Genomic DNA, 23,432 nt, shown 5'->3' with positions numbered 1-23,432 from the left:
CCATGTCTTTTTAAACATGATGCTGAGAGTTTGCCATTTTCAAAATGGAAATAAAACTGTTCAGCACCCCTTTCTATTTCACCCAATAATTTGCCATCATCACTTCAGTTAGAAGCAACAGATCTGCAAAATTCAACTTTTTTTAAAGACAAGTTGTGCAACAAGCTGAATTTCTCACTGGGGTACCACTGATTTCAGCAAAAACATTTCCCAAACTACACAAAAAGCCACACAGACCATGTCAATGGCTGAGTATACCTACTCATCTGAGCAACTTTTCTCAGCAATGAAGAGAATAAAAACTAAGGAATGATCTTTTCTTCATGACGTGACAATGCATTAATGCTCTGAACACCTGGTATTTCCGCTATAGTTTGAAAGCAAAATGTTAAATTCCTGAAGCCCAATAAATGTATTCAATTTCTTCTGAAACAGTTGGTTCTTATCACTTTATTATTTCCTAGTTTCCCAGTGTAGTGTGATGCTATATCACAGCAGCTAACAGTACAAGTAGAGCTACGTGAAATTCATAAATGCTATAAGTGTGAAATGTTTTGAAAGTGAAAAAAACGGTTACTCCAACACTACCTGGGTATAGTGGGTCCTGATTTCGGTCAATTTCAAATTGCGATAAAGTGTAAGACTGGCATATTTCAGCAAAGTTTATTAAAATTAGTATATTTCTGTGCAACTTATAACTTACGGGCTAGAACATCTGAATGTACAGACACTAGAATTGTACTGTTTATAATATGCTCATGATTATATGTGAAATAATTACAACTGCAGACAAATACTTGTTACATAATTACATATATGACAGATACAATATTCTGCTAACCTGTCCAATACACACATTTATGCACATCGAGTTACCACAGAGTAGATAAAACAACATGTGTCACTGAAAAGTGAACACTAAACCAATGATGTTTTATTTGTATCTGGAGAGAATAATGAAAAAATAAAAGTGAGGCAAGAAAAAAACATCAAATTCAAGATAGATAGTAGAAATTCCCCCCCATGAACCATGGACCTTGCCGTTGGTGGGGAGGCTTGCGTGCCTCAGCGATACAGATGGCCGTACCGTAGGTGCAACCACAACGGAGGGGTATCTGTTGAGAGGCCAGACAAACATGTGGTTCCTGAAGAGGGGCAGCAGCCTTTTCAGTAGTTGCAGGGGCAACAGTCTAGATGATTGACTGATCTGGCCTTGTAACATTAACCAAAACGGCCTTGCTGTGATGGTACTGCGAACGGCTGAAAGCAAGGGGAAACTACAGCCGTAATTTTTCCCGAGGACATGCAGCTTTACTGTATGATTAAATGATGATGGCATCCTCTTGGGTAAAATATTCCAGAGGTAAAATAGTCCCCCATTCGGATCTCCGGGCGGGGACTACTCAAGAGGACGTCGTTATCAGGAGAAAGAAAACTGGCATTCTACGGATCGGAGCGTGGAATGTCAGATCCCTTAATCAGGCAGGTAGGTTAGAAAATTTAAAAAGGGAAACGGATAGGTTAAAGTTAGATATAGTGGGAATTAGTGAAGTTCGGTGGCAGGAGGAACAAGACTTTTGGTCAGGTGATTACAGGGCTATAAATACAAAATCAAATAGGGGTAATGCAGGAGTAGGTTTAATAATGAATAAAAAAATAGGAGTGCGGCTTAGCTACTACAAACAGCATAGTGAACGCATTATTGTGGCCAAGATAGACACAAAGCCCATGCCTACTACAGTAGTACAAGTTTATATGCCAACTAGCTCTGCAGATGATGAAGAAATAGATGAAATGTATGACGAGATAAAAGAAATTATTCAGGTAGTGAAGAGAGACGAAAATTTAATAGTCATGGGTGACTGGAATTCGTCAGTAGGAAAACGGAGAGAAGGAAACATAGTAGGTGAAAATGGATTGGGGGGAAGAAATGAAAGAGGAAGCCGCCTTGTAGAATTTTGCACAGAGCATAACTTAATCATAGCTAACACTTGGTTCAAGAATCATTAAAGAAGGTTGTATACCTGGAAGAATCCTGGAGATACTAAAAGGTATCAGATATATTATATAATGGTAAAACAGAGATTTAGGAACCAGGTTTTAAATTGTAAGACATTTCCAGGGGCAGATGTGGATTCTGACCACAATCTAATGGTTATCAGCTGCAGATTGAAACTGAAGAAACTGCAAAAAGGTAGGAATCTAAGGGTTGGGCCTGGATAAACTGAAAGAACCAGAGGTTGTAGAGAGTTTCAGGGAGATCATAAGGGAACAATTGACAGGAATGGGGGAAAGAAATACAGTAGAAGAAGAATGGGTAGCTCTGAGAGATGAAGTAGTGCAGGCAGCAGACGATCAAGTAGGTAAAAAGGCGAGGGTTAATAGAAATTCTTGGGTAACAGAAGAAATATTGAATTTAATTGATGAAAGGAGAAAATATAAAAATGCAGTAAATGAAGCAGGCAAAAAGGAATACAAACGTCTCAAAAATGAGATCGACAGGAAATGCAAAATGGCTAAGCAGGGATGGCTAGAGGACAAATGTAAGGATGTAGAGGTTTGTCTCACTAGGGGTAAGATAGATACTGCCTACAGGAAAATTAAAGAGACCTTTGGAGAGAAGAGAACCACTTGTATGAATATCAAGAGCTCAGATGGCAACCCAGTTCTAAGCAAATAACGGAAGGCAGAAAGGTGGAAGGAGTATATAGAGGGTTTATACAAGGCCGATGTACTTGAGGACAATATTATGGAAATGGAAGAGGATGTAGATGAAGACGAAATGGGAGATAAGATACTGCGTGAAGAGTTTGACAGAGCACTGAAAGACCTGAGTCGAAACAAGGCCCCGGGAGTAGACAACATTCCATTAGAACTACTGATGGCCTTGGGAGAGCCAGTCATGACAAAACTCTACCATCTGGTGAGCAAGATGTATGAGACAGGCGAAATACCCTCAGACTTCAAGAAAAATATAATAATTCCAATCCCAAAGAAAGCAGGTGTTGACAGATGTGAAAATTACTGACCTATTAGTTTAATAAGTCACATCTGCAAAATACTAACGCGAATTGTTTACAGACGAATGGAAAAACTGGTAGAAGCGGACCTCCGGGAAGATCAGTTTGGATTCCGTGGAAATGTTGGAACACGTGAGGCAATACTAACCTTACGACTTATCTTAGAAGAAAGATTAAGAAAAGGGAAACCTACGTTTCTAGCATTTGTAGACTTAGAGAAAGCTTTTGACAACGTTAACTGGAATACTCTCTTTCAAATTCTGAAGGTGGCAGGTATAAAATACAGGGAGCGAAAGGCTTTTTACAATTTGTACAGCAATCAGATGGCAGTTATAAGTGTCGAGGGGCATGAAAGGGAAGCAGTGGTTGGGAAAGGAGTGAGACAGGGTTGTAGCCTCTCCCCGATGTTATTCAATCTGTATATTGAGCAAGCAGTAAAGGAAACAAAAGAAAAATTCGGAGTAGGTATTAAAATTCATGGAGAAAAAGTAAAAACTTTGAGGTTCGCCGATGACATTGTAATTCTGTCAGAGACAGCAAAGGACTTTGAAGAGCAGTTGAACAGAATGGACAGTGTCTTGAAAGGAGGATATAAGATGAACATCAACAAAAGCAAAACGAGGATAATGGAATGTAGTCAAATTAAGTCAGGTGATGCTGAGGGAATTAGATTAGGAAATGAGACACTTAAAGTAGTAAAGGAGTTTTGCTATTTAGGGAGTAAAATAACTGATGATGGTCGAAGTAGAGAGGATATAAAATGTAGACTGGCAATGGCAAGGAAATAGTTTCTGAAGAAGAGAAATTTGTTAACATCGAGTATAGATTTAAGTGTCAGGAAGTCGTTTCTGAATGTATTTGTATGGAGTGTAGCCATGTATGGAAGTGAAACATGGACGATAACTAGTTTGGACAAGAAGAGAATATAAGCTTTTGAAATGTGGTGCTACAGAATAATGCTGAAGATAAGGTGGGTAGATCACATAACTAATGAGGTGGTATTGAATAGGATTGGGGAGAAGAAGGGATCGGTTGGTAGGACATGTTTTGAGGCATCAAGGGATCACAAATTTAGCATTGGAGGGCAGCATGGAGGGTAAAAATCGTAGAGGGAGACCAAGAGATGAATACACTAAGCAGATTCAGATGGATGTAGGTTGCAGTAGGTACTGGGAGATGAAGAAGCTTGCACAGGATAGAGTAGAATGGAGAGCTGCATCAAACCAGTCTCAGGACTGAAGACCACAACATCAACAACAACAGTAGAAATTCACAATCGGTAGCTTATAAAACTTTACTAGATGACTTCAAAGAGTATGTCTTCTTGCTTTCCTGCATGTGAAGTATAGTAGAGTAGAATTTTTGAATTTGATGCTTATCAATTTCTTGCTTCACTTCTATTCACTTCATTCCATATCCAGACAAAAATACACCATCCTTGCGCTAATCACAGAAACATTTGTCGGAAAAGTGGCAAACATGATATGTGGGAACTATAGCTTGGCACGGGCATTCCCCAGACCCCTAGAAGTGATCAGTAGTAGTCAGCAACAGTCGTGAGACTTGGTGATGTAATGATTTGCAGATATTCATCGCCAAGTGTACAGAATACTGTTAGCAGATGCTGACTGAGACAGATATAGTCATCAATTCAGTTTGCAGGAGCAATGCAATGCCTATCCGAAAGAAGAAGGGTTTTACATTCACAACAAAAATTCTTCTGTGTGTCATTTTTGTAATGTGCAACTCAACTGGGAGAAGAAGGAAAATTTAAAAAAATACAATTGAAAGTGCTAGGCACAAGGCAAAAAATGCATCTGCAGTCACTGCATGAACTTGGTATAAAAAGCAGACTTCTACTGGTGAGATGCTAGATAATCCCATAAAAATGAAAATGTGTTTAAAGACAAACATTCCATTGACTAAACTAGATAATATTGAAGTTAGGTCATTTTTAATAAATATATACCCAGTGCTGGTTGTATACCGAGTTCAGATAGACTTTGTCAAGAATATGTCAGACAGTCCAGTAACAAAATGAATGAAGATATCAAAGATGCTGTGAAGGGAGCTCCTATTCTGGATAATACCAACAAAATTTGTGACACAAATGGCAGGTATGTAATTGCAGTTTTATTTTCGACAATGATTTGTGCTCAGGCCCTGGTAGCCACCCTAAAAGACTACAGCATTAAATATGAAAACGTTGCGGGACTAACATCAGACTCTGCTGTGTACATGGGATATTGTTTTGACACACTTAAAATATTGACTGGAGGCAATTTAATACATTTCAAATGCTGCATGTGGGCAAAATGAACTTAGTTGGTGACATCTTCCTAAAAGAATTAAAGGAGCTAAATTTTACTGCCAGTATGATGAAAATGGTGTTTCTGCACTCAAGCAAAATGAAAAGTGCATTTCTTCAGTTCTTTCAAGAGAAATTTCCTCACCTGCAGAAAAAAAACTTTTCCCTGATCCCATAAACATGAAATGGAATCCTTGGTTCCATGCAGTGCAGTACTTGGACACAAACTTACCAGCAATCACAGAATTTTTCAGATAATTGGAACAAAAAAATGCTTCCACTGAGTTCATTCGTGATTATTTAAAAATGAAGCTGCATCAGATCTACTCATCTTACAGAATAAATTTGTGAGTGACATACGTGCTAGTACTGTCAGTTTAATTACAGCACTAAATGGTGTGACTTACCCACTTGCACAATTGTGAAGGGGAGGAACTTGTGAGTAGCAAATTACTATTAAAAAAAATTTGTGAAAGTTGTTTTTCAGCAGGCACTATTAATTGTTTTGACATGTTCCAAAATGATGCACAGAAAGTATCTGCAAAAAATTGTCTCAAATCTGCTGCTATGAAAAACAACATTGACTACCTCTTCAACCCTGCAGTTTGTGGTGCATAGCTTAGTTTGAATGAATCTCCTGTTGTTAACATAGCAAAAAAAGTTCCACAAGTTGAAAGCATTCCATCAGACCATTTTTGAATAAATACAATGCATTAGGAATAGCTGCTTTATCTGCAGTTCGGGCACTTGTCAATAGTGTGGATGCAGAGAGATACTTCTCAACATACAATTTAGTTGTTGAGTGACACGAGGAGGTCAATGATGCCAGATACTATTGAAACAACTTCAACGATGGCATTGAATAGATCAACATTTGTATGAAGGCCTATAATGTGTGTTAATTTGAATGAGAACTAATACTGAATAGTGAGAAAGAAAAAAAAACTCAAACTTTAAGGTAAGAATTTTGTGTGTATACATTGTTTAGGATCATTTAAATGCATAAAAATACCAAAAAATATAAATACTAAATTTGAAGTTCAAAATTCTAAGTTTTCGACGTTTCTCTGCTAATTTCACATAGCCCTAAGTATGAGCTTGGCAATCACATAAGGTGCACTCAGCTGATCACAAGGCTCGCCATACTGTGTGCTGACCCACTTGACTATTCACACTGAGTGACAGTGCTCTGCAGAGCAGGGAGCGCAGTAGCTGGAACAGCTTGCTGTAAACATTTTTAACTTATTCCATTTTCCATGACAGCAACTCACTTCATCTGAGTAAATGCTTCCAAGACAGGCACAGCAGCTTCTCAAGTTGCAAAATACAATGTAGAAGCTATCATGTAAGAAAGTACTGATTATGAGAGAGTTCTACACTGAAAGCAAAATGCATTTTTGTTGGGACTTTTAGTCCTGGAAGTAGCCAAAGTGGTGTTTCTCAAACTAGCAAGAAGTGACACAAAGTCCAAAATCCTGAGCAGATCCCCAAATGCATTATGCAGAATAATTATACATTACATACATGCTCTGCAAACCACAGTATAGTAACTCAGTCCAATTGCTTATGGAGTGTGGAAATAATGACAGCTTAAATGCCTCTGTGCATGATGTAATCAGTTTACTAAATTCTTCACAGTCTCTAGGGGAGCTGAAGAAAATTTTTAGTTTCTTCACCAAACACTGGTTCTTGAAACTCTACAAGTATATGCTTGTAGGATAACTGGTGCCAAAGAGAGTCTGACAATTCAAGTTAGAGTTCCATGATGCTCTCCCACTAGTGAAACAAACCAGTGACCGAGTTGCCCTTTTTTGAATACTTTCAATATCCACTGATTTTTTTGTATTGGTTCCACATACTTGAGCAATATCCTAAGATGAAATGCACAAGTGATTTGTAAGCAGTCTCCTTTACAGACTGACAACATTCTCTCAGATCATTCCAATGAATCAAAGTCTGCAAACAGCCATACCTATGACTGAGCCTATGTGATCATTCCATTTCACGTCACTACAAAATGTTACATACAGGTATTTGTTTAAATGGATTAATTTAAATTGTGTTTCAATGATGTGTAGTCTTGGGATACTACTTTTCTGCATTTTGTAAAATACACAATTTGACATTTCTGAACATTCAAAATAAACTCTGATTTAAATATATCTGTATATAGGAGACTACGCAGAATTTATAATGCAGAACTTTGTTGTACATTCATACATACCACGAAGGCTTTTCCCAAACTTCTTACATTCTTGATCCATAGCCTCAACATCAATTTCTTTCCATCGAGTTGTTTTCCAGTCATCAATGTTTGATCGCACAACATTGATATAATCCCATAAAGTCTTGAAAGTTGGAAAAAAGAAAGGCATCATATCAAAAAAGAAAGGCATCAATATCAATGTACAAGCATAGGAATTACTTTTAACACACTAATATGAATAACATATTAAGAAAACTAAAAGCTCAGTATCATCATTAAACTAAATTTTCCACTCAGTAATAAGTTTATTAACAAATACCTTCAACATAGCAAGATCCTTTCGACAAAGTGTAATTTGTTTGAATTCTGGCACATTAACTTCAAATAAATCAGCTTGCGATTTTATTTCCTCTAGTTGGGTCTCTAGATTTTTAAGTTCATTATTTGTAGTATTCATCAGGTTGTATTCATCCCGACAAGTATACCTGTAATTTTAATATTTGTAATTTAGCATTAGCTTGCTGTTTTGAACTCTTATCTATAGTACATGCTTCATGATATTATCTACTACTTCATACTGCTCACAGAACAAGAAAACATTATTTAATACCGATAATAAATAGAAACATATTTTTATCAGTGCCTGGATGACAACAACTGCTAATCAGTACTTTTATTTAAATAAAAGAACTTAGTATCTAGTTTTACAGTAAGTAGGGATAAAGCCAATTAAATAAACTTAGATCACTACTCACACTATAGAAAAAATTTTGAGCTCGAGGCAGGATAAAGGGATAAAGAAATGAAGTTGAAACACACACACACACACACACACACACACACACACACACACACAAACATGCATATTTTAGGTGAATAGTGGTCTAAATTAACATATGTAGTTTTTACCTTGCTTCCAGATTCATATCTCTAAGTCAATACTTGTCATCAGCCAGCTCAATGGAAGGACTACATCATACTATTCCACTCATGGCCCATGCCACCTCAAATCCTGAAGCCTGTCAGCAGAGTTAGATCACATCAAGTGTATCTTTAGCCTGAATGCTTACAGCAAGCAACAGACTGTGTGTACTGCATTACCAATCAGTTGTGAATATGAAAGGCTTAGAAACTCTGGCAGATGTTTCCAAGTTGGCAGCGTTTTTCCCTTTACAAGAAGCATTTCAAACAAATTAGTCATGAAACTTCCTGACAGATTAATACTGAGCTACCCAAGCACGACTCATGACCTGTCCCCACAGCTTCAGTTCTGCCAGTACCTTGTCTCCTACCTTCCAAACTTCACAGAAGCTCTTCTGCGAACCTTGCAGAACTAGCACTCCTGGAAGAACTAGCACTCCTGGAAGAAAGGATATAGCATAAACATGGCTTAGCCACAGCCTGGGGGATGTTTCCAAAATGAGATTTTCACTCTGCAGCAGAGTGTGCGCTGATATGAAACTTCCTGACAGATTAAAATATATATTTAAATATGTCTGCTTGTGTCTGTATGTGTGGATGGATATGTGCGTGTGTGCGAGTGTATACCTGTCCTTTTTTCCCCCTAAGGTAAGTCTTTCCGCTCCCGGGATTGGAATGACTCCTTACCCTCTCCCTTAAAACCCACTTCCTTTCGTCTTCCCCTCTCCTTCCCTCTTTCCTGATGAGGCAACAGTTTGTTGCGAAAGCTTGAATTTTGTGTGTATGTTTGTGTTTGTTTGTGTGTCTATCGACCTGCCAGCGCTTTTGTTCGGTAAGTCACCTCATCTTTGTTTTTATATATAATTTTTCCCACGTGGAATGTTTCCTTCCATTATATTGAATATATATATATATATATATATATATATATATATATATATATATATATATATATATATAATACTAGGAAGGAGAAATGATACACACTATACATCACTTAGCACAGAAAGGAGTAAGGTATTCAGCCATAAATACTCTGACCACTGAACAGGTGCCACCCGATGTCACTATGGAAAACACGTGGTGGTTGCAACATTACTGTTGATATCTGTGGCACCGCTACCCAGATGGCGCCACCAGGAGTGCTCTCCGAGGAGGCCACACCATCAGAATCCTGCATGTAATCAAGCCCCAGTCTTGTCTGAGCAAGCTGTAATTATACTGCACTGTTGATGCAGTGGCAGTATGTGCTAGTCAGTCTATTGGTTTGGTTCTCACTGTGGACTTGATTTACTGGTGTTCACTTTTTGGTTTCTATTAGTAACTGGCTGGACTCTGACACTGTGAAAAGTGGTCTTGGTTTGGATTGCTTACTTAAGGACAGCTTCTGTTGCTCTGGGAAGGGTTCTGTAATGCATCTCAATTAGCCTAACAAACTGGGGTGACTCTCCATTAGTTTTGAGTGTAGGCTGACCTCACAAAAGTGGGGACAAATCATACCTGTGACATGTTCAACCTTGACTCTGAATATTTTGTGATGAAGTGAAAAAATGGGTCTCCAACCAAAGAACACTACAACTACTAGTAATGTTAACTGTGTGGGGTTATCAGGAGCTAACAGCAGCAATACTACAGGCAGTACAAGTATTAGCAAATTAAACAGATACGTCTTCCATGCCAGCCATGTTTACAGCATTTTCACTCTCTCTTACCACACTTACGGGTTTGCAGTTCATGAAAATGTACACACCATGTACTCTAAGGCCATTATGCTACTCCAAAGACTGTCCATGAGAGACATGATGAAATTAAGTGATGAATCCACATTAACGCTTCACAAAATTAGGCCACAGCATCTTATTGACCTTGCACATTGCAGAGGCATATTTTCAAATTACCTTGGATGTGACATCACAAGCTTACACAGAGCTCAATGCACTATACAACTTCAACCATTATAATCAGTTATCTTTCATGATCTAATCAGCCCCTGCCATATTACAGCATTTTATGGTTCAGTTAGTATATGGTATTCCAAACTTTGCCGCATAACTCAATGAAATCTTGGTTACAGATGCAACTCCAGAGAACCACCTTCACAACCTCAAACTCTTATTCTAGAGTCTGCTAGCAAGATGCAACTTGTGTAATTGTTATTTCAAACAAGTGCCCTTGTCATATTTGGAGTTCAAACTCCCACTCAGTGGACTCAAAGCAATGGAAGAATATGTAGCATCAATTTACAACATGCAGCCACCCACAAATGTAAAAGATCAACATGTGTTTCTGGGTAAAATATGCTATTATGGCCACTTTACTGCAAACCTAGCTGAATGCTTTCACCCAATGAAGCAGCTACAATGCCAAGATGCATGTTTAGAATTGTCACGTCAGTGTCAACAAGCTTTCCAGATTTTGGAAAACTGCATTATGTGGGTACCATGCATGAAAACATACACTCTTGGTCTGCTGCTGGAAATAGCAACCGATGCATACCCCATCTTATAGGTGCACTCCAGTTCCCGTGGCACAAACCACCTTATTGCGTATACTTCTAAGACCTTATTTGCCTCCCAGTAACCAACGCTACTCCCAAACAGAATGCGACACCCTCATTATCATATACACAATCCAGAAATTTGAATTATTCCTCTAGGGACAGAGATTTCATCTTGTCATGCACCATCAGCCATTGCTCACCATCTTTGGCTCTAAGCATCACCTAGAACTGCCCAATGTCTCCAGCACTGGGTGCTATACTTGCCTAATTTACGCTATTCTATCCACTATCTGAAACCTATATGACCAATTAACGTAAATACACTGTCTCCATGAGACCTGATCCAGCTTTTGACTAACACCAATTGACGTGTTTCCAGCTTGATTCAAATTTGGATTTGGGCATTTCAGTTTTCCCCTTCATATCACATGACATTGCAGCTGCCCACCTCCTGGCCCCTATTTTCACCTGTGCTGGTAACAGTGAAGTCAACTGCATCTCAACCCATGGGTTCTGTTGTTGGTCTCAGACAAGGATCACTGTCACATCAAGATTCCTCCCTCTCTTGAGACACTAGTGCTCCTAATACACTGCCATATGGGGCATGTCCCAGATGAAGGTTTTGCACAACAACACTTGTTCTTGCCCAGTGATGACTCATACATTGAAAAACTTGTCTGCGAATGTTCTACCTGTCTGCCCCTTCAGCTGTGCCTCCCCAGTGTTCCTCTTCCTGGCCCAATGCTGTGGAGTAATTGAAGCATATCCACATAGATTTTGCTGGCCACTTTCTTGTGCTCCATGTGGTGGGTTGTGAATAATAACTTTTCTCAATTCCCTTTGTGTTCCACATGTCATATGTCACTAGTGCTACCATTATCACAGCCTTAGAAATTATCTTTGCCCTGGAAAGCACCCCATTGACTATGATTTCAAATAAGAAGGATAGCATTCAACACTCGTTGACTATGATTTCAGATAAGAGGACAGTATTCACCAACCATGACTTTCAATAGTTTTATGCATGTAACGAGGTGCAACATATTCATACCATGCCCTTTCACTTGGTCTCCAACAGTCATGCACAATGTTTTTTGTCTGCACTTTCAAGACCAACTCCACAAGGAACAATGTCCAACACTGCACCTTTGCCCTCTGTAGTTTCCTGGCAACTTACAGAGCCACCCCAACTCAAGGCTGCGGCCCAGTGTTTTATGATCAATATCACTGCACCCTCTTGTACATCCAGTGCCCACTATTGGTGCATATCATTTCTGAGGTCTCTCCCTTCTGGGTCAGCATCCTGTTGTGGTCCCATGAGTTCGGATGCTATCCAACCTGGCTCCATGGAACAATCTCCGCCTGCTATTGGTCCATGACGTATACCATGGCTGCCACCCACAGCCTTCAGCAGCATCAATTTTGTCGCCACCATCCTGGCGAGCAGCCATCTGCTTCTCCATCTCAGGCATACCCTCTGGTTCCAATGTGGGTCATGCAACTTCCATCAAGCCTCATCCTGCCTTGGCATTTTGGAGTGACGCCTAGAGACACTGCCAGACCATGCACCACTTACTTCTTCCTCTCAAGGCAGCTGCTGATTGCTGCAGGGAGGAAGGGGTGGAGTGGAGTGGGGAGGTGTGGATGGCAGATTTAGTGGTACCACCCAACATCACTATGGAAACCAAGTAGCTGCTGCAGCATGACCTGTTGACTGCCATATTGCCACAACCCACAAGGTGCTTGTCACCAGGAGTGCCCTCCGACAGTCAACTGTACCACAACACTGCATATAAGTCAGTCAAGAGCCCATCTGAGCCAGCTGTAATTGCATCACACTGTTGATGTACTAGAAGTCCACACTGGTTAGTCTGTTAGTTCGGTTCTCACTTAGGCTTGGTTCATGGGTTACCATTTGTCACACTCTGTTAGTAACTGCCTGGACTCTGACACTGTATGAACGGAGTTTGGTTACATTGTTTACTTAAAGATAGCCTGCTCTGTTCTTGGAAGTATTCTGCAACATATCTCAATTCGACAAATAAATCAGGGTGAGTATAGATTACCTTTACAAATGTCACCTACTCATCTACTTCCTTAGTAGTTGAATTTCTGAATGTGTATTGATATAATGTTTGTGTGTGTGTGTGTGTGTGTTTGTGTGTGCAGGCAAGCACGTGTGCACGCACTTGCACATGCTTACGTTCCTCATTGATATAATTGTGTGTGTGTGTGTGTGTGTGTGTGTGTGTGGGTGGGTGGGTGGGTGGGTGGGTGCACGCACTTGTGCAGCATGTTTATGTTCCTCATCTCCTCCTGAACCACTAGACCAATTTCAATCAAACTTGCTACTCTATTCCTTAGCGTCAGGCAATAATTGCTGTGCAGGGTTAAGAACCACATTCCTACCAAGGTTCAGGAGATATGACATAATAAACAATGATATGTGTGAAAAACAGCCGCAATGTACAAGACGTTTATATTTATTGCTTCTGTGCTACTAACTGTTCACAATAAACTTTGCAGGCCATATGCTCATATGCCACTAAATGAAGTATTTCATGGTACCACACACAGTTCAGGAGACATCTCATAAATTCTATGATTACTGAAAAACTGTCAAATCATCCACAAAGTTTAAATTTATTACTTTCTGTCCACTAATTCCATTTGCAACACATTTTGCAGAAAGTTTCAACATACGTATCACACTGAATGTACCTACAAAATTATGGCACTGTATCACACGTAGCTGAGGAGATACGACATCTCCTAAAAAAATTCTGGAACTTTGTCCACAAAATTTTGCTACCCTTCCCTTTTACTTATTGTGCATGATCTCCATCAAAATACTCTCCTCCAAAAGTGATACACTACTACTCCCATCACCATTTCCACTTCCGGAAGCAGTCTTGGTAAGCCCCTTGCTCGATTGCACAAAATGTTGTCTGCGAATTTTCTTTTACCTCGTCTATTTTTGCAAATCTTCATCCTTTCAATGGGGTTTTCAACTCTGAAATAGAAAAAAAGTCAGCAGGGGCCAGGTCTGGAGGTACAGAGGATGAGACAACACAGTGATTTGTATTTTTTGCAATAGTCACACACGAACTAAAATGAACTTTTGGGTGTGCTATCTTGATGCAAGAGCCATGAATTGTCTTGCCACATCACAGTCTGTTTCCTTCTCAAATTTTCTTGCAGGCATTGCAATATGTCCCAATAATACCACCAATTATCAATTTGTCTCTGTGGCATGAATTCATTATGAACTAATCCTTCAAAGTCACAGAAAACTTTCAGCATGGCTCTGACATTTGACCTGATCTGACAAAATTTTTTTGGTCTTGGAGAATCTTTCCCCACCCATTATGGAGAATGCACCTCGGTCTCAACATCACAATTATAGACCCATGTCTCATCACAAGTTATGATTCTTTTACAGAACATCTCATTCTCATCTGTGCGATCCAAGTGCTCTTCATCGAGTGTTGGGGGAAGGTCTTTCTGGTCTTGACTCATGAGCCATGGGACAAACTTGGCAGCAACATGATGCATTCTAAGTTCCTATGTCAGGATTTCATGACATGATGCAACTGAAATGTTACATTCTGCTGCAGTCTCTTGGACAGTCAGTCTTCAACTAGGAATCACAATTTGGTTGACATTCCTGACATGAGTGTTATTGGCATACGTCCAGCCATTTTTAAACCTATGAACTATTTGTGACACCAAGTATGACTTAAGCACTCATCACCATATGCTTCCTGCATCACTTGGTGTGCCTCTGTAATGCTTTTCTTGAGTTTCACACAAAAGTTAATGCAGATGCATTGCTCCTCTTAACTCTACTTCAAAATTTGCAAACTGTCCAAAATAATGTTCTACTCAATACAGCACTGAAGAGTAACTAACAGGCATACAACAATGAAACTTCCAGCAGTTACACATTAAACATAGTGTAATGAAGCAGGGTTGCCCACTGCTATTCTGTTTTGGTTTTACACTCCTTCAGTAACTTAGTTAAGCAATGAACTTTTATTTTTTTTCATTTTCACTACTCAGGTTCCGACTACAGATTCTGTGGCCTTCAGCCTCACAGTACAGAATTCAGAAATAGTTTAAATAAAATTCCCCTAGTAAAATCTATTATTTCAGTACATTCTAATGTCTATTCTGAAAGTAATGAGCTAATCAGTTTTATTGGAAATGCATACTATTAATAGTTATGGACAATGACATATATTGTGCAATACATATTAAGTAAAATTCGAGAGAGCTACTAGATCGAATTCAGCTACAAGACTGCATCCAAAAGAAAGCCTAAATTTTACTGATTCCAGCAAAGTGTTTAAATTAACCTAAAGTCTATTAGTTAAATAGATATTAAGACTTGAAATCGGTAGCCTGTACGACTTTCAGGGCCAGTTGTGACCAAACTACTAAATAATTCCGAGATCTGTTTCAATACTTTTGCTACCTTTATTTTTCTACGTAAAATGACTCCAGTCTCAACTTTGTAAGTGCATTAATTAAGAATTAAGTAAATTTGAATATGTAAAAATTATTGTTCAAGAGGACTGCCACAGTCATAAGTCGGGAATTCCCACGGCGGATGCATAAGTTAGTTCCGTGTATTTAAATAGATACAGCTCACTCATGTTATTTAAGTAATAAAACCCAATAGCTAACTTCAAAACCAATTAGAAAGGATCATTTTAACCCTGGGAAATTATAAACTATAATATATTAACAGAAATAGTCAAATATTCAAGCACTTGGCTATATAAGGCCCGAGCTGGTGCAGTTCTCAGTTAGTTCTCGGTCAGATTCTCTTGGAGCAAAAGTGCGGCTAGTTGGTTAATTTTTCCAGTAATTGTAATTGTGAACATTGTTAAATATTGGAAGCTTTTGACCTACCTAATGTGATGATTAAGTGTAAGAGGTCTGGTCGCATGAATATTGTATGTGTGAGTGATAACAAATAAATCGCATTGTGGTTGTCATAAATGTTCAACAATGAGTACGGTCTTGACTTTTTGATTTTGGAATGCTTAATCTAGGATCCTGGCTTTTTAATTTCAGTGTGATTTATGTGAGATGGACGCAGCTACCGGGAAGACAATATTGAATAAGCAAAGCAAGGTAGGTCGGGAACACTGTGCACTATCTACTGGGTGAGGAAATGTTTCAATACTGGTACATCCAGTTGTGATGTGAACTTTAACTGGCACTAATAAATAAGGACATGTCCCAGCACGTTACAATAGGTATGTGCAGGGATGCCAAATGAATTTCACTCCAACACACCATTGATGCGAAATTATGAATATTACGTAAATTTTTGAACAGACCTCGTATGATGTTATAAACACTGAGATGTGTGAAAAGCTGCCACATCATGCATGACATTTAAATTTATTACTTCTTTGCTACTAACTCCATTTGCAAGATATTTTGATGACTGTCCTCATATGCCACTGAATGCATCTACACAAATATACCACTGTGCAACACACAGTTCACGAGATGTGACAAACACTGAGATACATGACAAAGTGCCACATCATGTATAAAGTTTTGATACATTTATTTTTTACTGTGAAGACACTTCTACAGTCGAGTCAACTTAAGCAAATCCCTGACATCTGGCAGTGCATTAGTCCACTATAGCGCTATGAAGAGGCATTGACAGGCATATATTTATAATTGCAGACATGTGAAGCAGCTGTACTTATACATCTGTACATTACACATATTTTTTTCTATGACTGTTTCATAATTTCAAATGTGTTTTCATGAATACATGGAAATGAAATTATTTCTGTATTGCACCACAAACACAGCTCATTTTTTGTTTTAATTTTTAATATAAAATTGGTAACATGAATAATCAGGTAGTGAAAAGTTTGTCTATTAGTAGTAAATAAAACATATCTTAATCTAGGGGTCACAACATTCACATGTTCATGATAGCCCAAAATTAAATACCTGGTATGGGCCACTGAAGAATGGGATAATTCCCTTTTCTGTACTGAAAACTACTGAACTTTGCAAAGTGTCTTGATATTACAGAGTATTTCCATACTTTCACATAGAGATCTTGCAATTGAACATACTTGTTCAGCATGAGATGTTTCTCCCCTTTTCACTAAGATGATCTATAAGTTTCTGAATGGTAAATTACATAAATGCTAGATTGGATTCAATAGTCATATTATCCAATTCCTACATTCTCCTTACAAAACTCTGTCAGATCTTTTGTTTTATTTTGGTGCTATCTGACTATAATTGGTGATATTAATATAATCAAAGCATCATATATAAACGTCATCTATCTGACATGCAATTAAGTAATCAGTGAGGATATGTATGTTTGAAAATACATGGAAAGAAACAAATTAAACACTTGAGATTGGCCCGACCACAAATAATTCATGAGTAGAGGTAGACTAAATGATACAAACATTATTCTATCAACTGCATCTTCTGTGAATTTATTTTCATATTTCTGTCATTTTCTTTCTGTGATTAATAAGATGTCAGAGATTTCTTGTACGTAAGAAGGGGTGATAATGAATAAATGGAAGACATTAGTTTTTCTTGTGGCTGTGGAGAAATGTGGAGAAAATATGGATAGCATCACAAAAATATATGTTGAACTTATACTAGCTGAATTCTCAAACCCAAATGCAAAGTTCTAAGATTGTTGAGTTGACTTGCTGTTTGGAGAATGATTCTCTTCTAACCACCAGTACAGATGCACTGTCCTTGATTGGCTATCATCACTGAAATGTTACTGGTCAAATGCTAACATGTAACACAATAAACAGAGCAGTGGTCACACAGGTACAAACTGTAGTATTTTATCCAAATATACATGCTTGTGCCTTATTCTCAGCCACACCAATTTTTAGCAATACTTCAATATTAATATTTGATGTAACCTTATACAGCAAGTGCATGTAATTAAACAGCACTTGCCTCCATGTGCATCAGCACAGATGGTGCAGCAAGCACTCTGCTGTTTGCCAAACAGCCATTTAGAAGCCAGCGTGCCACAGCCCTAGGCAGGCTACTATTCATGTGACAGATGTATATTCAATGTTAGAATGTGGATTAATGTACTCCTTGATTACGTGTGTTCGCACTAGGTACTACTTTGTTCCCAGTTCACTACGACCAATATGTTGGTGGAAGAAATTCTTCAATCTCTTGTTGAGCAGCAGTGAGTTTGTACCAAGCAGCATCAGGCTCTCTCTGTGGCACTAAACAATTTGGCAGCATCATTTATGCTCCAGTGTTCACTGCCATTGATGCAACCCACATTGTTTCTCTGTATGATGATTCTACGGGAGACTGGAATGCATATGAAAGATGACCCTAAAATGTGTAAGGTTGTCTTTCTATCATTGATTTCTCCTCATATTTATCACCTTCTGTGTCAGCTGGCTCCACTTCACGAACCTGCCAGTCTCTCTTTTGATGAAATGTTTTAGTTGCTCTCTAATTATCATTGCAAGTGTTCACATGTTATTGTTGCTTGTGTTAAGTTCTACCATTGTCAACAGTGGCCACATCGGTCATAAAGGGCCTGGGCAACAGAACTTCATGACCTTAGTTGTCACTACCAGTTTGTTATTGAAGCTCACTGGGACTCAAATGCTGATTCGATGGTTTGTGATGCTATATAGTACAATTGGCTTCTGATAGAGAAGATGGTGAATGTGCTTTACAATGTGAACATCCCTTTCTCACAGAGGTTTTGATCATTGCCCATCATCTAGAGAAGCAGAAATCAGATAGAAGCTTGGTGTGAGGTAGCCGCCATTGCTTCTCCTCCTCAGCCACCATCAATTAGCTCATGTAGGGAAGACAACATCGCAGCCATGCAACCATTTTCTACTTGAACATGGTGCAGCCCCATTTGGCCTTTGACCTTTTTAGTGGTGGATGATGCCAACATTGAAAAGTTCAAAATTTTTAGCTTCTCTATTCCTGATGAAGTGCATCTGGTATTGGATCAAGTATCCTACCAGCAACTAGATGCGCTCTATTTGAAATATTCTTCCCTGTTTTAAGAAGGTCTAGGATGTGCTACTGATTTCAAGGCTCACATCACACTGAAACCAATGGTCACTCCCATATTTTTTGTGCTCACCCAATCCCAATATCTTTAAGGGTGAAAATAGAACTTGGTAGACTATGTTTTTGGGTGTTAACATTGCTTTCTCCTCTAGTGAATGGTCTACTCCACTGTTGAAACATAACTTGAACAAATCATAGTCTCACTTGCTGGTGTCAAGCATTTACGTTAGCATGTAAATGCCATTAGGGCTTTGCCGCATCCTACCAATGTCACGGAGTTGCAAGTCTTTCTCAGAAAGATAGTGCACTACTATAAATTTCTTCCTGGTGCAGCCACAGGGGCTCAACTCCTTCATCCTCTCTTACATAAAGGTATTCCTTTTCAGTGGTTGCCCACCTGCGAGTATGTTTTTATCACGTTGAAGTCAAAATTACATTTGGCACCTTGATTGGTTACCTTCCAACCAGACCAACATCTTGTTTTGACCACAGACACCTCCCAGTGTGGCCTTGGGGCCATTCTCATCCACAAATACACAGATCACTTTGAATGCCTTATTGTGTATGTTTCCAAAACACTGAAATAGGTGCAACAGTGCTACTCACAGATAGAAAAAGAAACACTTGATATTCTGTATGTACTCAAAAACTGTCATGTTTTCCTCTACGGTTTTAAATTTCATCTATTTACCGATCATAAACCTCTGATTTCTCTTTTCCATCCTTCAGCATCTTTACCAGACTAAGCAGTCCATCACCTGAAACAGCGGGCTCTTCTTTTATGAACTGTAACTGTGAAACTCTTTTCCTTCTCACAGCACAACACACTAATGTGGATGCTCTTTCTCTATTGCTGTTTGGACCTGGTTCAGCATTTGATCAGGATGAACTATTGTATTTCCATTTACACATCAAAGCCCAAAGTGCCAGGGGTCATTTTCCCGTTACCAGTTTTTGGATTTTGGTGGATGTCACAGCTGATCTTGTCTTATGTGAAGCTGTTCAATTTGTCCACCACTGCTGCTGGATAAATCACCGGGACAGATGTTGGATGCCTCGTGTAATTATTATGCTCTTTGTCATCACCTCTCTGTTCTTAATGGTGTGTTACTGTTGACTACTGAAGAATTGGCACCCTTGGTTGTGATCCTGTCCACGTTGCAGTGTGACATCATGTGCCTTCGCCATCTGGATCACTGGGGTGTTTCTTGCACAAAATTCTGGCCGAACATCACGTGTTTTGGCTGGGAATTGGCAATGAGATCACGCATGCTGTGCCAGCCTGCCCACAGTGCACCACCCATCAAGTGACATCATGGGCCTCTCTTTCCCCATGGACCATCCCACAAATGCACGTGGGAGTGTACTCCTGCTGATTTTGTGGGTCCATTCCTTAGCTCCTTTAGCTTTTATTAGTTGACACCATCTCAAAATTTCCTTATATAGTTCATTGCCCCCTACATCAACAGCAGTTATGATCACGGCACTTGCAACATGTTTTCCTTGGAAATATTGCCATGTGCACTTGTGATGGACGAAGGCCCACAGTTTGTGTTCTAGGATTTTGAAGATTTCTGTACAAAGAGTGACATCTGGCATGTTACAGCCCCTCCAATTCATCCTCACTCCAATGATGAGGGACAGATGGTCCGTACTTTCAAAACACAGATGAAAAAATATATCATGTAATCTTATGTAATCTTCTCCTGAGGCAGCTCTCAGTAACTTCTTGATCTCCTATTGGTTCACTTCAGTTGGAAACCATAGCCAGGAAAAATTGCTCCACTGCTGCCAGTCTCGTACACAGCTTCATCTGCTCTGACAGTAGCCCAACCACCTGCCACTGCCTGCCTTGCAGCAGTTCCGTCAAGGCTTTGACAGGCCTGCGGGTTGGCTGGAGACATATGTGGATACCAGTAGATATCCATCACTGCCAAGGCCGCCATCTCTGCATCATGTGCATCCCTGAATGCTTGGTGTCATAACACTATGACCAGTTCTGCCTGTGACTGACCACAGGCTGGAAACCCTGCCACCCCCTCCACTGTTGATGATGGCTCACATGGCATGGTCCATGGCCCCTCTGGCTCCTGTGCCATCTTCGTTCTAGGTGCCACCACCGCTGGGTAGGATGGTTAGCACCAGGCCACCTACATCGTGTTGCCACCATCTATGTCTTATCTACTGCCTCCATTGCCGAGTGCCTGCCCGAATGTGGACATGGATATGATGCCTCCATAACCAGTGCTCCCTTACAGTCTCTTGCATGGGTGTGGGCACTGCACCTGTCCATGTCTTTGCCATTTCAGACCATACTCTCTTATGATGACAAGACACTAGCTCCAACAGTCGTTCCATTCCAATGAAGATATGGACATCTCCACAGTGAACACTTTTCCCCAAGGGGGAAGAAGTGTTATAAAAGCGCATGCCTCCACAGCCATTGGCTGCACACACAGTGCAGCAATTGCTGCGCCTTGTGCCAGACTGCCATACATAAGCCAACACACCTCGGGGTTCTCAGCACACTAGTGTTTATGAGATAGATGTATGCTCAATGTTATACTGCATATTAATGTACATCTTCATTATGTGTGTTTGTACTAAGTACTATTTCATTCAGTGTCTAAGTATATTCCTGCACATGGAAATGGAATAAAAGTTTGTTGGTTGGAATTCTGATGTTGTATTTGTGCAGAGTTACAGTAATACTAATATTAGTTTGAACTATAAGTGCTGTATGTATTTCTGATGAAATATCTAACGGGAGCATTTTGGCATCACATTTACAGCAGCTGCTTCTGTCTGATCTGTATTTACCAGAATAATATGGTGAAATGCAAAGCTCAGTATATGTGCAGTACATAGGTAAAACAGCCTAGAAAAAATATGAATTAAACTCAGTATTTATCAGAATTCTGACCTGTGAGTACTACGTCTATCATACAGAAAGTGTTTTATATGCATTTTAATAGACACTTTTAAAGAAATAATAATCTCCAAATTAAACTAACAGCATATACTTTTGGAATTTCAACAGTAAATCTACCCATGATGCATAAGAGATTGCTGAGTGTTCCCATAGTGGTATTATGCTTACTTAATGATCCTGTGATGAAACACGCCACTTCACTGTCTCTTATATTATTCCAAACTGGAGTAAATGTCCCAATCTGATGAGCAATACTGAAGAATTAGGCTCACAAATGTTTCATCTGTGGATGAATTATATTACCTTAAGATTCCTCCAATTAATCTCATACAACCATTTGCATTTCCTACAGTTAGCTTTACGAGGTCATTCCACTGTATGTCCCTATGGATAGTTACCTCCTATGTTTCTCTGGTGCCTGTCGGGACTATCAACAGATGGGCTTTCACTAAACTAACCTACACAGGACTGGGAAGGGAAGATTGGTACAGCTGATCCATGAAAGTATAGGGGGTGGATCTCAGGCCACACATGGTCAAATACCTGTTGTCATAGGTAGGAAAAGTAGATCTTTTTTAGGATAAATCCAAACAACAGGTTCCCCTGCCTAAAGAGTATCTCCAGCAGTTTTAAAAAACTGGAAAAATCACCCACAAAACAGATTTTAACACTTCAAATACCACGTATACCAGATGACTGAAATAAAAGCAAACCATTGGAAAGAGTAACATGGGACATTTCACACACTTAACAATCATCCATCAAAACATGCAATTAATAAAAAATAAAATACAACTATTAGAAGTTGAGCTCCAATCTTTGAACTGCACAGAAGTTTGTATTACTGAGCACTGGTGTAGAGACACAGAAATCCAACATGTAGTATTATCATTGTATGGAAAGGCAAACTCTTACTGCAGGACTAATTCAAGGGGAGGAGGATCATGCATTTACATTAGAAAAGTAACACAGTTCAAATCAAGACATGACCTTAGTACAGTAAGTGAAGACAAACACTTTGAAATATAAGCTATTGAATTAACAGGGCTTGATATCACCAAGAAATTAATCATTTTGTGTATGTATAGATCTCCCAGTGGTAGTGTGGACACTTTTTCCAATAATTAACAGAAGTTCTAGATAAAGTCTCAAGTACAAAGGTCAACATAATTCCATGTGTGGACCTTATCATCAACAATAATATCATAAATGAATCCAGCAGCACCTTCATGAACATCCTTCAAAGTTTTGGCATGTCCCTATTGGTCAATAGTGCAACAAGGGTCACCACAACAACTTCATCAGTAATTGACCATGGAGCCACAAATATGGACAAGGGAAAAATGTGATGTAGCTGTAAAAAATCTCGGACTATCAGACCATCGTTGTAAAGTAAGGCATCGAATCATTCCCTAAACTACAAGCCTACAAGCGACATCTATCAGAAATCAAAATAAAAG

The 23,432-nt window shown here is 39.2% G+C and overlaps 1 protein-coding gene across 1 annotated transcript in view; it reads right to left on the bottom strand.

Annotated features, from left to right (window-relative positions):
• The window catches only part of LOC126417102 (dynein beta chain, ciliary-like), a 739,775-nt gene that overhangs the window by 461,495 nt on the left and 254,848 nt on the right, over positions 1 to 23,432 (bottom strand). Inside the window, exons 17-18 of the mRNA XM_050084997.1 lie at positions 7,854 to 8,019; positions 7,553 to 7,676 (exon numbers count right to left, since the gene is read on the bottom strand). Of these exons, the coding sequence (XP_049940954.1) occupies positions 7,553 to 7,676; positions 7,854 to 8,019 (290 nt within the window). The remainder of the gene's footprint in view (positions 1 to 7,552; positions 7,677 to 7,853; positions 8,020 to 23,432) is intronic.

The sequence above is a fragment of the Schistocerca serialis genome, chromosome 8, assembly GCF_023864345.2.
Source record: "Schistocerca serialis cubense isolate TAMUIC-IGC-003099 chromosome 8, iqSchSeri2.2, whole genome shotgun sequence".
Lineage (NCBI taxonomy): Eukaryota > Metazoa > Arthropoda > Insecta > Orthoptera > Acrididae > Schistocerca > Schistocerca serialis.
The sequence above is the reverse complement of the archived record's forward strand: the minus strand, read 5'-3'. Positions and strand labels throughout refer to the sequence as shown.